This window comes from Neophocaena asiaeorientalis, unplaced genomic scaffold (assembly GCF_003031525.2).
Source record: "Neophocaena asiaeorientalis asiaeorientalis breed wild unplaced genomic scaffold, Neophocaena_asiaeorientalis_V1.1 scaffold745, whole genome shotgun sequence".
NCBI lineage: Eukaryota > Metazoa > Chordata > Mammalia > Artiodactyla > Phocoenidae > Neophocaena > Neophocaena asiaeorientalis.
Genome location: NW_020175073.1, coordinates 101,076 through 112,582, shown reverse-complemented (window position 1 = coordinate 112,582; position 11,507 = coordinate 101,076). Strand labels below are relative to the sequence as shown.

Sequence of the window (11,507 nt, the reverse complement as noted above, 5' to 3'; positions counted from 1 at the left end):
AGGCAGGGAAGAGTGACTCGATCCCTTATTTATGGATTAGAAAGATCACTCTGGAAGGAAGTGTGGAGGATGGGCTGAGCCAGGTAAGGCTGGTTGTAGACATCGGGTAGAGGTTGTCTACAAGGCACTCCTCCCACATAGTGATGAAGACCCATGGAATGTCACTGTATGTGTATGTGACTTCAAAACAGAAGCCAGACCTCCAACAGAGAGAAATGTTCTTCATCAAAAAAATTTCTAGGGCTTCCCTGGTGGCGCAGTGGTTGAGGATCCGTCTGCTGATGCAGGGGACACGAGTTCATGCCCCGGTCCGGGAAGATCCCACATGCAACGGAGCGGCTAGGCCCGTGAGCCATGGCCGCTGAGCCTGTGCGTCCGGAGCCTGTGCTCCGCAACGGGAGAGGCCGCAGCAGTGAGAGGCCCGCGTACCGCAAAAAAAAATAAAATTCTAGATTGTTCTTTCTCTAAGTTTAAAAATATGCCTACATGTATTTTTGTGGAAGAGAGGCCCAAGTTACCCTAAGACTTGTTTTTAATTAATTTTGCATAGCATAACGTTTCTATACATAAAAGAAAATTATATATTTGGTTTATTTGTCCTTGGGTATCATGCATCTAAAAATGAATAGATTTAAAGATGATGATTTTAAAAGCTAGGTAATTGTGTCACACCTTAATGTTTAAATATTCTATTTCTGTGTAGGGCATTTTTAGATATTTAGAAATATCCCAAACTGGATGTGCCCTGTGTCACACAGTCTGTAATGGTGCTGAGGACAGCCTTGGTTGCTGGGGGCAAAGTTTTTAAATGAAAAGTACATCTACTGTTAGGCAGGTCCTGCTGCCTTATCCCAGAAAGCTCTTAGATGGATGTTGATCCTCAGTTTTCCCTCTCAGGTTTTTCTTTTTTTTTTTTTTTTTTTTTTTTGCGGTACACGGACCTCTCACTGCTGTGGCCTCTCCCGTTGCGGAGCACAGGCTGCGGACATTCAGGCTCAGCAGCCATGGCTCACGGGCCCAGCCGCTCTGCAGCATGTGGGATCTTCCCAGACCGGGGCACGAACCCGTGTCCCCTGCATCGGCAGGCGGATTCTCAACCACTGCGCCACCAGGGAAGCCCCAGGCTTTCCTTTTTAATTTACTAACAAATCTTTGCTTTGCTAGAATAAAGAGATTCCATGTTGAGGGTGGATCTGAGAGACAGCATCTGGGTAGCATAACCATCAAATTATAAAACCATCTTTCTTTCCAGTCTCAAAGAAAAAAGTGATTGTTTGGATTTGATCTATCCTTCCTATTGTGAAAGAAAAGCAATTCACAAAATGCCTAAATTTTATTGTGACAGTGGCAGCAACTAAACACAATTCATTTCAGTGTAGTCAGAGAATCTACACGTTGTCCCAGGCGCCAGCTGGTGCTCTGACTGTCCGTTCTCTAAGGCAGCAAATGCAATCTTGCCACAGAGGTCCACAAACGTGTAAAACAGATTAGAGCCCTGCTGCTCTGGTTGCAAGGAAGGGCCTCCTGCACACCCATTTTCATGAAGCACCTTGCATATCTCCCTGAGCTTTTGGAACCTAGTTTGCAACCGTGTATTCAGTCCAGTTCTTACATTTTCCACTTAGAAAATTGAAGCTCACCAAGGCAACATGAGTCAATTCTATTCACATTTGTTAGAAATAAATCTTAATTTCCCTTCTTTTTTTTTTTTTTTTTTGCTTTTGTGAGCCCGTGCTCTTATCACTATTGCCCACTGATTTATTTCAAAACTGTTCACAGATATTAAATCCAAGTAAGCTCCACACTGAATCTTTTCATCTCGAAGGAATTAAACCATTCATGTATTGTGGAAACTCTTTCCTTCAATTTCTAAAAAAGTGGAACACACATCCACGTGTATGTCCATGACATCGCTCGGGGCTTACATAGACACTTGTGTCCACATGATTAACCCTTAGGGACAATAAATCCATCCCGTTTCACTGATTAAACAACTGAGATTCTGAAACCATCTGGCTCTTCAGAAGATAGCAAAATGTGCCAGGCAATCCTTTAGTTCCCATTGGCAGGGAAATTTATTCAGACTTTCTGAAAGAGCAGTCGGTCGGCTTTGGGTCATTTGCCACCTCTAGAAAATGTTTCTTCCTATTTCAGAAGCCTCTGACTTTTCTTTTTTTTCTGTATTATGATTATTTAGAGTTTATCCTTTCGAAACACATATTTGCTCTCAAAGGGAAGACATGTTTTCATAAAGAAAGAGTCATTGTCCTTTCTTCCTTCTCATGAACCCACCCTCCTTTCCTCCCGACTCCCACTGGAAGAGTGCACAGTGATGGGGGACACCCTGGTCCTGAGGGATTCCCTGAGTCAGCAGGAACTAAGTAGAGATCAGTTGTGTCAACCATCTACAGAAAAACAGTGGTTCTGAATGCAGAGCGATGATCGTAAATTCATCTAGGGCAAGAACTTATTCATTGGCTCATTCATCCGTTCACTGGAAAACATTATGCCCCAGAGTGTGAAGAGGCCCATTCACAATGGCTTTGCTCAGGGCAGCATGGAAATGCCCTAAGACCACCAGCTTCTGGTCTCCCAAAGACGAGCAGAGAAGGCTGCAGGCAGAGCAAGCATTAGAGCTGGACTTGGAGGAACGGCCTTCATTCTGGAGGTGGAGGTGGAAGTAGCCACCCTAGAAGAGGGAATGACAGCAGAGAAGTGGAAGACATCGGGATGAGGGGAGTGACAAGCCGGGGGTGCAGATCCTGAAGCAGTGAGAATGAAATGAAATATTCCTGACGTGATGGTCAGACGGTGTAGTGAAGGCCAGAACTAGGGTGCCGGCAGGGAGAATGGCTAGGACAGCCATGGGAGATGCATCACAGAAAGAACAAGAGCTGGAGAAGCATCGGACATGGGCGTGAGGAAGCTGGGGTGTCCAAGGTGAAGTTCACATTTTGAAATGACAGTGACGCCCTTGACTGAAGTACGGGACAAAGGACAACACCTTGTTTTTGGTGAGAATGTTCTGAGTTCTGTTTCGAATGTGTTGACTAAAAGACTGAAGCTTATGTTTCTCGTGTACCACACCCTTGGAAGCCAGAAGAAGGCGATAGTTAAACTACAAGCAATTTTCATGGGGGCCATCTTGAGAAAGGAGATGATCAGGGAGATACGAGATTATAAAGGGCCCAAGTGCTTTTTGAAATTAGGTGTGACGGCAGCAGCACTGATCTTGTCTTCCTTGGACCCCCATTTCCTTCTTCTTTCCCTTTTAAAATTAACTGAACTTTAGGGGTGAAAAGACTTTGGGAATTCCTTGGAGGTCCAGTGGTTAGGACTCCGAATTTCACTGCCAAGGGCCCGGGTTTGATCCTTCGTTGGGGAACTAAGATCCCACAAGCCGCACTGCACGGCCAAAACAAAAACAGAAACAAAAGCAAAAACAAACAAAAAAAGATTAAAAGACTTTAAAGCAATGGAAATCACATTAGCGCTATCCCTGCCTGCTATTACCTACAACTTGGTGGTGATTGACATTCTTGGGACAAAGATTCTAAGTCTCATGCTTGCAAGTCCTTGGGCTCATCTGGAGTCAGCTTCATCAGTTTGTCCACACAGAGCAGGATGAGGGTGAGAAACAAGAGACTCCAACCAACGGCAGCCGCGATCCAGCCGTATTCATCCACTCCAGTGTGGCAACACCGGGCTGCTTGTGGGCAGAAGTCAACATCTGGTGGGAAGAGAGAGCGGGAATGACAGCGTCACACCAGCCTCCCCTCCCCCGAGCTCTTCTCTAGTATTCATAACACTGAGACCAGTAATAATAGAATAGCCACCATTTACTAAAGCACGCCATGTACTAGGCTAAGTGCTCTACACACATTACCTTATTTATTCCTCACAGAGTGATAGGCACAGTTATTCCTGCTGTTTGACATGAAGAAACTGAGGCTGTCACCTGTGCAAGGTCACGAGATGGCAGAACTAGAATTCAAACCCAAGCCTGTAGGAGTCCAAAGTCATGTTCATAACCTCTACATGTTATTGCCTATTACCCTCCTTTGTAAGTGCCCAGAAGTAAACACATCTGGTCGTCCAATGAAGGCAGAATCAAGGAGGCAAACTTCGAATAAGGCAAACTTCCTGTTAATTAGACACGCATAGCAGTGGTTGCTTTATGAAGCGGTAGGCTCCTTGCCACTGGAAGACTTCAGATAGAGGATGAACTCAAATATACAAAGGATACCAAAATGAAGCTCCTGCCTTGGGCATAAGTTGGACTGGCTGATGTCTAGGGTCTTTCCACTTCCAAATTTCTATAAGCATTTGAAGGTAGGGGGATTTTGACTGCTGTCCTGGGGATGGGCCATTAAAGCCACCTGCACCAAAGAGTGTGAGCTTAGATGGGGACCAAGCCCAAGAGAGCTTTTTAGACGTGCTCTGCAGACAGTTCTGGGGCTGTGAACAAACCACACCGGTGCACAGGAGGGCCAGGCAGGCGCTCAGCCACCCGATGCCAATGGGCAGAAAGCAAGGAGGCTTAAGTGTCCCTCCCCGCTCCAGGATGAGCCCTGGGGTTAGGGAGGTTGCCAGGAGAGGCTTACTGGGGCACTGCTCCAGGGTCTCAAGGCCTGGATGGTGGACAGTCAAGGTTGAGTTGCTGCTGCCGCTGGCTTCTGGAAGAAAAGACAGAAGATAGTCTCAGGCACTAGGAGAAGCCATTCTCAGGCATAGAGTTTGCAATCTTTTTTTGAATCAGTAGTGAGTATTATGAAAGTGTTATAGAAGTTCCAGTAGAGGTACATTGAAATTTCATGCAACAAAGCTAACCCTCTGTCATAGCCTGCACTATGTCCCCCAGGTTCATAGGTTGGAGTCCTAACCCATTTTATGGAAATAGGGCTTTAAAAAGGCAATTAAGGTTAAATGGTTAAATGAATCCAATATGACTGGTGTCCTTGTAAGAAGGGGAAGAGACACCAGGTATGTGAACTCATAGAGCAAAGACCACATGAGGACCCAGCACAGACGGGACCATCTATAAGCCAAGGAGAGGGGCCTCAGGAGAAAACAAACCCGGTGATACCTGGAGCCGCCAGAATGGTGAGAAAAGAAGCTTCTGTTGTTTCAGCCACCCAGGCTGTGGTATTTTGTTGGCTAGCAAACTCACACACTCCCCTTTTCCTATCACTCCCGAGTCCCATTCAGAGATGCTTTATCTTCATATCTCATGTCCCTTCCGTCACGAAGGGCCTCTAAACACTCTCTTTTATGTGCTTTCCATGCAAATAGGTACATCTATAAACTTTTTTTCTAGTATATATTAACACAATCACTTAAAAATCTGGAATGTCTTTTCGTAACTAGCTTCAATTTCCTTCAAAAACTTGAACTAGTGAACATTGAAGTCTGACCTTGATTCTTCATGATGAGAATGATGTTATTACTCAGAGAGAGGGTTTAATAAAAAATTAATTAAACACCCTACAAGCCAGTTGAGAGGTTTCTAGAATATGCAGCACTTAGAATTGTCCCTTGATTAATAAACAAGGAGCACAATGATAAAAAGAACTTTAGCAGAAATATCAGGGTTTGGGGGATGGGGAGGGGTTATGGAGAGGAACATAAGGATCCCCGAGGGAGAAAAACCATGGCCCACGTTCCCTCTCATCCCTGAGGATAAGAAGGTAGATGATTGGACTTCCCTGGTGGTCCAGTGGTTAAGACTCTGCCTTCCAATGCAGGGGGTGCGGGTTTGATCCCTGGTCAGGGAACTAAGATCCCACATGCCATGGGGTGTGGCCAAAAATTAAAAACAAAAGCAAAAAACAGAAGGTAGATGGTCTCGGTCTCTGTTCAACACGGTGACCACTAACCATTGTGGCTGTTTAAGTTCATTAAAATTAAATGAAAAATGCAGCTACTTGGTCATATCAGCCACATGCCAAGTGCTCAATCACCACATGTGACTAGTGGCTACCATATTGGAAGCACAGCATAGATAACGGAACATTTCCATCATCAAAAAAGTTCTGTTATGGGCTTCCCTGGTGGCGCAGTGGTTGAGAGTCCGCCTGCCGATGCAGGGGACACGGGTTCGTGCCCCGGTCCGGGAAGATCCCACATGCCGTGGAGCGGCTGGGCCCGTGAGCCATGGCCGCTGAGCCTGCGCGTCTGGAGCCTGTGCTCCGCAATGGGAGAGGCCACGACAGTGAGAGGCCCGCGTACCGCAAAAAAAAAAAAAAAAAAATTCTGTTAGACAATGCTGATCTAGGTAGAGCAAAACCAAGAGACCATTTAAAAGAATCTTTCTGGAAATTATGTTGTTGTTCAATCTACTTCTTTGGGAATGAAAAAAAAAAAAGAGTTTGGAACTCTCCAGGCCCCACTGACTCTAGGTTAACATGTCCTTCAAAATTGCTTGTTGTCACATAGCAGGACGAGTCAGGAGGAAACTTCTGATTTAGCCAAAGCCATGAAATTGCTGCTCAGACTAATTTAATGCCACGCGCCCCCAGCCGCTCCAATGTCCTGCGTAAGTATAGTAATTACCTTGATGCAATCTGATGGTTACTGTAAATAATTTACAGCTAAACGCCTTAGAGCTTGGTCTTTATTTGCTTTGGAAAAATTGATTCCTCAATGTTTTAATTTCCCTTGTTACCCGAATAACTTCCTTGACCCTGACTTTCATCTCCCCTCTACCCTAGAATGGAAGTGGTCCCAGTCTAGGGCTAGTGAATGGAAAAAAACCTAGTTAATGGAATACTAATATTAGGTTCAACCATATGAAATTGGCATTTCTGTAGGTCAAAAATTATTCAGTATCAGAAATTTTACATGGTTCAAACTAAATACCCTGTTACAAATTCTTAAGAATTTAAATATCACCCACCTCCCTCATAAGCAAAGCCAGCCAGGGACTGGTCCCACTTGGAGTCACTTCCAAAGTAAAGGCTGCTGGCAAGACCCAACCATTCAGGGCAGTTAAATTTGTCAAGTGTTTGAGGCCCTCTCTTAAGCATGGCCAGGTAAACAGAAACCACTCTCATCTGGGAAGGGGTGATTTGGAAAATAAAAGGCATGTGTTAACATTCGTTGAGGGTTTACCATGTGCTATTTTATTAGAAGTTGTTTACATTCAGTAACCTATTTCATCTTTACAACAAACCTATATATAAGCACTATGATTATCTCCATGTTAGAAATGAGGAAACTGGAGCACAGAGAGGGTGAGTAATTTGCTCAAGGTCACACAGCTAGTAAGTTGTGGAAGCCAGAGTTGAGTTGAGCCTCAGTGGCTTGAGAGCCCACGCTCTGAACCTCCATAGGAGAGACCGTGAGGATGGGAGAGATAGATAGAGCCTGGAGGGGGGACAGCGAGGATTGGTTTCGAGAGAGGGAGAATCTGTCTGTCAGAGAGGAGGGCAGACTGTTCTGAGGAGCAAGATCAAAGCCAGAGGCAGAAACCAGGAGCGTGAGAATGTGACTGAGGTCTCTGACGTGCAGAGCCCAGCCTGGGAGAGCAAGCCAGGGGAGGCCACCTAACATCTCCCTTTAGCCTCCACAAGAAAGTCGGGACATAACCCAGCATCTCCTGAGCCGGGCAAGGTGGGAGAAGGTTAAACAGCGTACGACAGCTTTGTGTGTTGAGGTTTTGTGAAAGTTGCAAAGGGCGCACAGGGTCGAGGGAGGGACAGAGGTCCTTAGGTGAGAGGAGGGCACGCAAAAGCAGGATGACAACCACAAAATATGGGTTTGCAACACAATTATGCTGACAAGGAGCCATTGAGAAACAGCAACCCAAAGATATCATTTTAGGCCAGTTTGGTCCCCTGATGGGAGAGACTCTTTGTGGCAAAGGCCAGCAGAGGTGGCTGCTCCCATACTGGCTGACGCTGGTCTTAAGGTAACTCCCGTCCCACCCTACCCTCTCTTGCCTAATCCTTCAGATGAGAAAGTACTGTTTCCTCTTTCCTTTGTGCGGGACCAACCCTAGCCAAGGAATCCTTCTCCCACCTCCTTCTTTCCCCCCTCCCCTCCCTTCTTCTTCCCAGCGTGGCAAGAATAAAGCTCACAGTTCTACCTGCCAAGCAAGCCGGGTGGAAAGAGGCAAAGGCCAGGCTGAGGACCAGCGTGGCCCAGGGCGCAGAGTTGAGGTGCTTCATGCTGAGGAGGGAGGCTTCTGTGATCACAGTCCCCGCAGAGGCGAGCTGAGGGCCGCCTGCCATGCGTCCTGTGTGTGGCCCGTCTGGCAGGAACTTGAAAACAACGCTGGCAGAGGTGAATTTCTGTTCTGTGTTTGGGGGAAAGAGAGGGGGTGGAGCAAAGGGAACTCGGGCTGTCACACCTGGCTCTCACCTCTCCAGGAGGGAAGCTGAGCTACGTTGGCTGGGGGAGGAATGGACGGTGACTCAGTTGGTTCTTCCTTAGCTCACATTTTGTCCCTGCTGTGAAAAAAGAGGACAGGGGCAGGAGATCTGTGTCGTGCTGGTTCCTTGAAGATGAGTTTACTGCCTCTTCCACCCTCAGGCATAGTCATCCTCTGCAATATTTACCGAGCACCTACTGCGTGCACTACCCTCTGCTCAAGTCTGGAAGTACCTGCCCTCCAGGTGCTTTATTACAAACACACATCGTTAAAGCACAGAGCGGTGTTTCAGGGGTGGGGGACAAAGCACTTTGCTTCTCAGCAGTAAGAGGCCTCACCTCCCGATGGCTGCTTCATGAGGAACGTGGCATTTGGGTTGGGCCTTGAAGGATGGATAGGGCTTTGACAGGCGAAGAGGAGAAAAAGGCATCGTATGCAGAAGGGACAGGTGAGCAAAGGCCCGGAGGTAAGAGGTGCTCAGAAATCCACTGTGACCAAGAGGCTGAGCATCCGATGTGCCAGGCTGGGGGTGGAGGGTTTGAAACAGTCAGGAGGCCAGAGGGAGGCTTTGTGAAGATTTTGAATTGAGTAGTACCTTGATTGAAGCTCTGCCTCCAGTCTAAGACGTTTGTTGAATGCCAACCATGTATTGTAAAGGCACCATCCCAGGCATTCGAGACTCAAAGATGATTAAGATGTGACGCCTCCTCTTGATTCCTACTCAGTACAGCAGTGAGACCAGGCAGTGAAGAAAGAACTGGGAGGCAATATGGTAGGACTCAGTATGGGTATCTTCCCCGGTGATGGAGATATAAAAGACGGAGGGGGAAGTCTGCCCTAGAGCAGTGGAGGAGAGATTCACAGAGGAAGTGACCTTTGGGCTGGGTACTAAACTTTGCATATGCAGGTGGGAGGTGATGGGCCTTTTGAGTACAAGGAATAGCAGCATGTGTGCATGCTGGCCAGCTACCACGTGTGGATACGTGTATTATGTTCCTAAACAAGCTTGGGTCTGGCTAAGAGAGTGAGGGATGAGCTTTGAAGCTCATTCAAAGCTCAGTGGAAGTGTTGCAGGAAGGGGGACCCCTTCCAGGGCCCGAGAGTGGGCTCTTGTCTAACACTCAGAAATGAATCGTCCGAGGAGACACACGTGTTGACAAAGCAAGAGACTTTATTGGGAAGGGTGCCTGGGGGGAAAGCAGGAGGGCAAGGGGACCCAGGAGGACTGCTCTGCCACGTGACTCACAGTCTCAGCTTTGATGTTAAGGGGGATAGTTTCCGGGTTGTTTCTGGCCAATCATCTTGCTTTGCCCATAGTTGGTCTGACTCAGGGTCCTTCCTGGTGGCGTGCATCTCTCAGCCAAGACCGCTTCCAGCGTGAGAGCTTCTGGGAGGGTGGCAGGACATATTTTCTCCTCCCTCCTCCTTTTGGCCCCTCCTGAATTCTTCAGGGTTAGTTTCAGGGATGGTTTCGGTCCACAGTTCCCTAACAGAAGGACGTATAAGCCATGTGTAAGCCCAGAATAAGGATGTCTCGTTGTTATACATCAGCCTGGAGGGGGCACTTTTTTCTAATCCACCCAAACGTACCAATTAATGGTGGCCCTATACTCTTGGATTTGGGGATTGGGAGCAGAAGAGCTTTAAGAAGGCTGATCTTCAGGCCATGTACAAAAGTCCAGCTTAGGCCTACCACTTGGTTGAATATTCAGTGATTACCAAGTAGCTGGTGTATCCAGGCCCTTGGTATGAGGGAGGGGCTTTGACATGGGTAAGGCCGCAAGGCCCCTGTCCTCAAGGAGCTCAGGGTCCAGTGAGGAAGATGGACAAATAAGTAATGACAACACAGTGAAATAAGTGTGGCGAGGAGGGTTGAGGACTAGTGGATCCTGAGAACATTTCACAATGGAAGTGGCATCTCGACCTGAAACTTGCGAGATGTGTAGTTCTCCAGGCACGGGAGAAGGGACCAGTGTGTGCCTGGTCTCTGAGCCATGACCGTGTGCCCCTCGCTTTGGGAGGAATTACTGTCCTCGGGGCATGGGCTGGGTCATGGTGTGTCTGGTTAGACTAAGAGATTGTAAATGGACCTGCATGCCAGACTAAGGAAACTGGACTCTCATCTTATGATTGGGGCACCCTATAAGGAAATTGTAGATGTGGCCACCTTTGTATTTCAGAAAAATGGAGGAGGGAGGGCAGGTCTGTATTCAGAGAGATTATCGAAGAAGCTGTTGCAGAAATCCCAGACAGACATCAAAAGAGCCCTGAAATAAGCAGCTGGACTGAGGATAGAGGAGGGGGGGGGACAGAATCAAGAGGTATTTAGCAGGCCGAATCAACAGAAAGGAATCCAGGAAGAAAGCGTCCAGGATGGAGGCAAGGTCTCCAGCTGGGGTGAGTGGGTGGCCATGAGGCCAGTCTGGGCTAGAATCACAGCCTTGTGTTTTATTGGCTGAGGGGCCCTGGGCAGGTTACTTTATACATCCAAGCCTCAGGTTCCTCATCTGAAGAATAATAGGAGGTGCTCCTATCTCAGGAGTTGTTGTGATGACTTAATGAAGTAATCTACGTGAAGCGCGTTGCCCAGTGCCGGCTGATGGCAAGTACTCAGCCAGTGGTAAACATCATTATAATAGGAGGATCATTGTAAGTAGCAAGTATGGGAGAAGGGCAGTTTTAAGGAAAAATAATGCTATTTATGTATTCATTTATTTATATCCTGCCTTGGTCCAAAAAGGATTTAAGGAAGCTTACATACATTAATTAAGCTAGGTAAAATAAAAGAAACAAGAAGAAATGAGGCAAAGAGAAAGTTAGGATAGTAAATATAAGAGGGAACCATGAGTGAGTTGAGAGCACAAAAATGGCATGCATGTTTTCTAAGCTTTCTGGTAGCCAGTGCCAAGAGGGTCACATGATCGCATACATGATTCATGACCTCACAAGATGAAAACAACAGGGGAAGTACAACTGCTATTCATGAATTCATTATTGATGTATAGTTGATGTTCAGTGTTTCAGGTGTACAGCAAAGTGATTCAGTTACACGCATATATATATATATTTTTTTTTCAGATTCTTTTCCATTACAGGTTATTACAAGATATTGAATATAGTTCCTTGTGATATAGTA

The 11,507-nt window shown here is 46.7% G+C and overlaps 2 protein-coding genes and 1 long non-coding RNA gene across 7 annotated transcripts in view; 1 reads left to right on the top strand and 2 right to left on the bottom strand.

The window, feature by feature from the left end:
* Positions 1-3,451: 3,451 nt before the first annotated feature.
* On the bottom strand, positions 3,452-8,314 carry TMEM213 (transmembrane protein 213). 2 transcript variants are annotated; one of them, XM_024764073.1, is made up of 3 exons: positions 8,087-8,314; positions 4,605-4,673; positions 3,452-3,730 (listed from the first exon to the last, which is right to left on the bottom strand). In XM_024764073.1, exons 1-3 carry the CDS (start codon positions 8,229-8,231, stop codon positions 3,561-3,563), a joined length of 384 nt encoding a protein of 127 aa, XP_024619841.1. In that variant the 5' UTR covers positions 8,232-8,314; the 3' UTR covers positions 3,452-3,560. The 2 variants fall into 2 exon arrangements, with proteins under 2 accessions (XP_024619841.1, XP_024619840.1); XM_024764072.1 differs by having other exon boundaries at positions 4,605-4,676; positions 8,087-8,308.
* On the bottom strand, positions 3,822-4,598 carry LOC112412393 (uncharacterized). Its single transcript, XR_003005795.1, has 2 exons — positions 4,247-4,598; positions 3,822-4,087 (listed from the first exon to the last, which is right to left on the bottom strand). It is a non-coding gene; the product is annotated as an uncharacterized LOC112412393 (long non-coding RNA).
* ATP6V0A4 (ATPase H+ transporting V0 subunit a4) overlaps positions 8,200-11,507 on the top strand; it is a 72,509-nt gene continuing 69,201 nt past the window's right edge. For 3 of the 4 annotated variants that reach the window (XM_024764071.1, XM_024764069.1, XM_024764067.1), the window contains exon 1: positions 8,200-8,283. The gene's annotated coding sequence lies outside the window, so the exon portion shown is untranslated. The remainder of the gene's footprint in view (positions 8,284-11,507) is intronic. The other variant, XM_024764070.1, reaches the window with a different exon arrangement.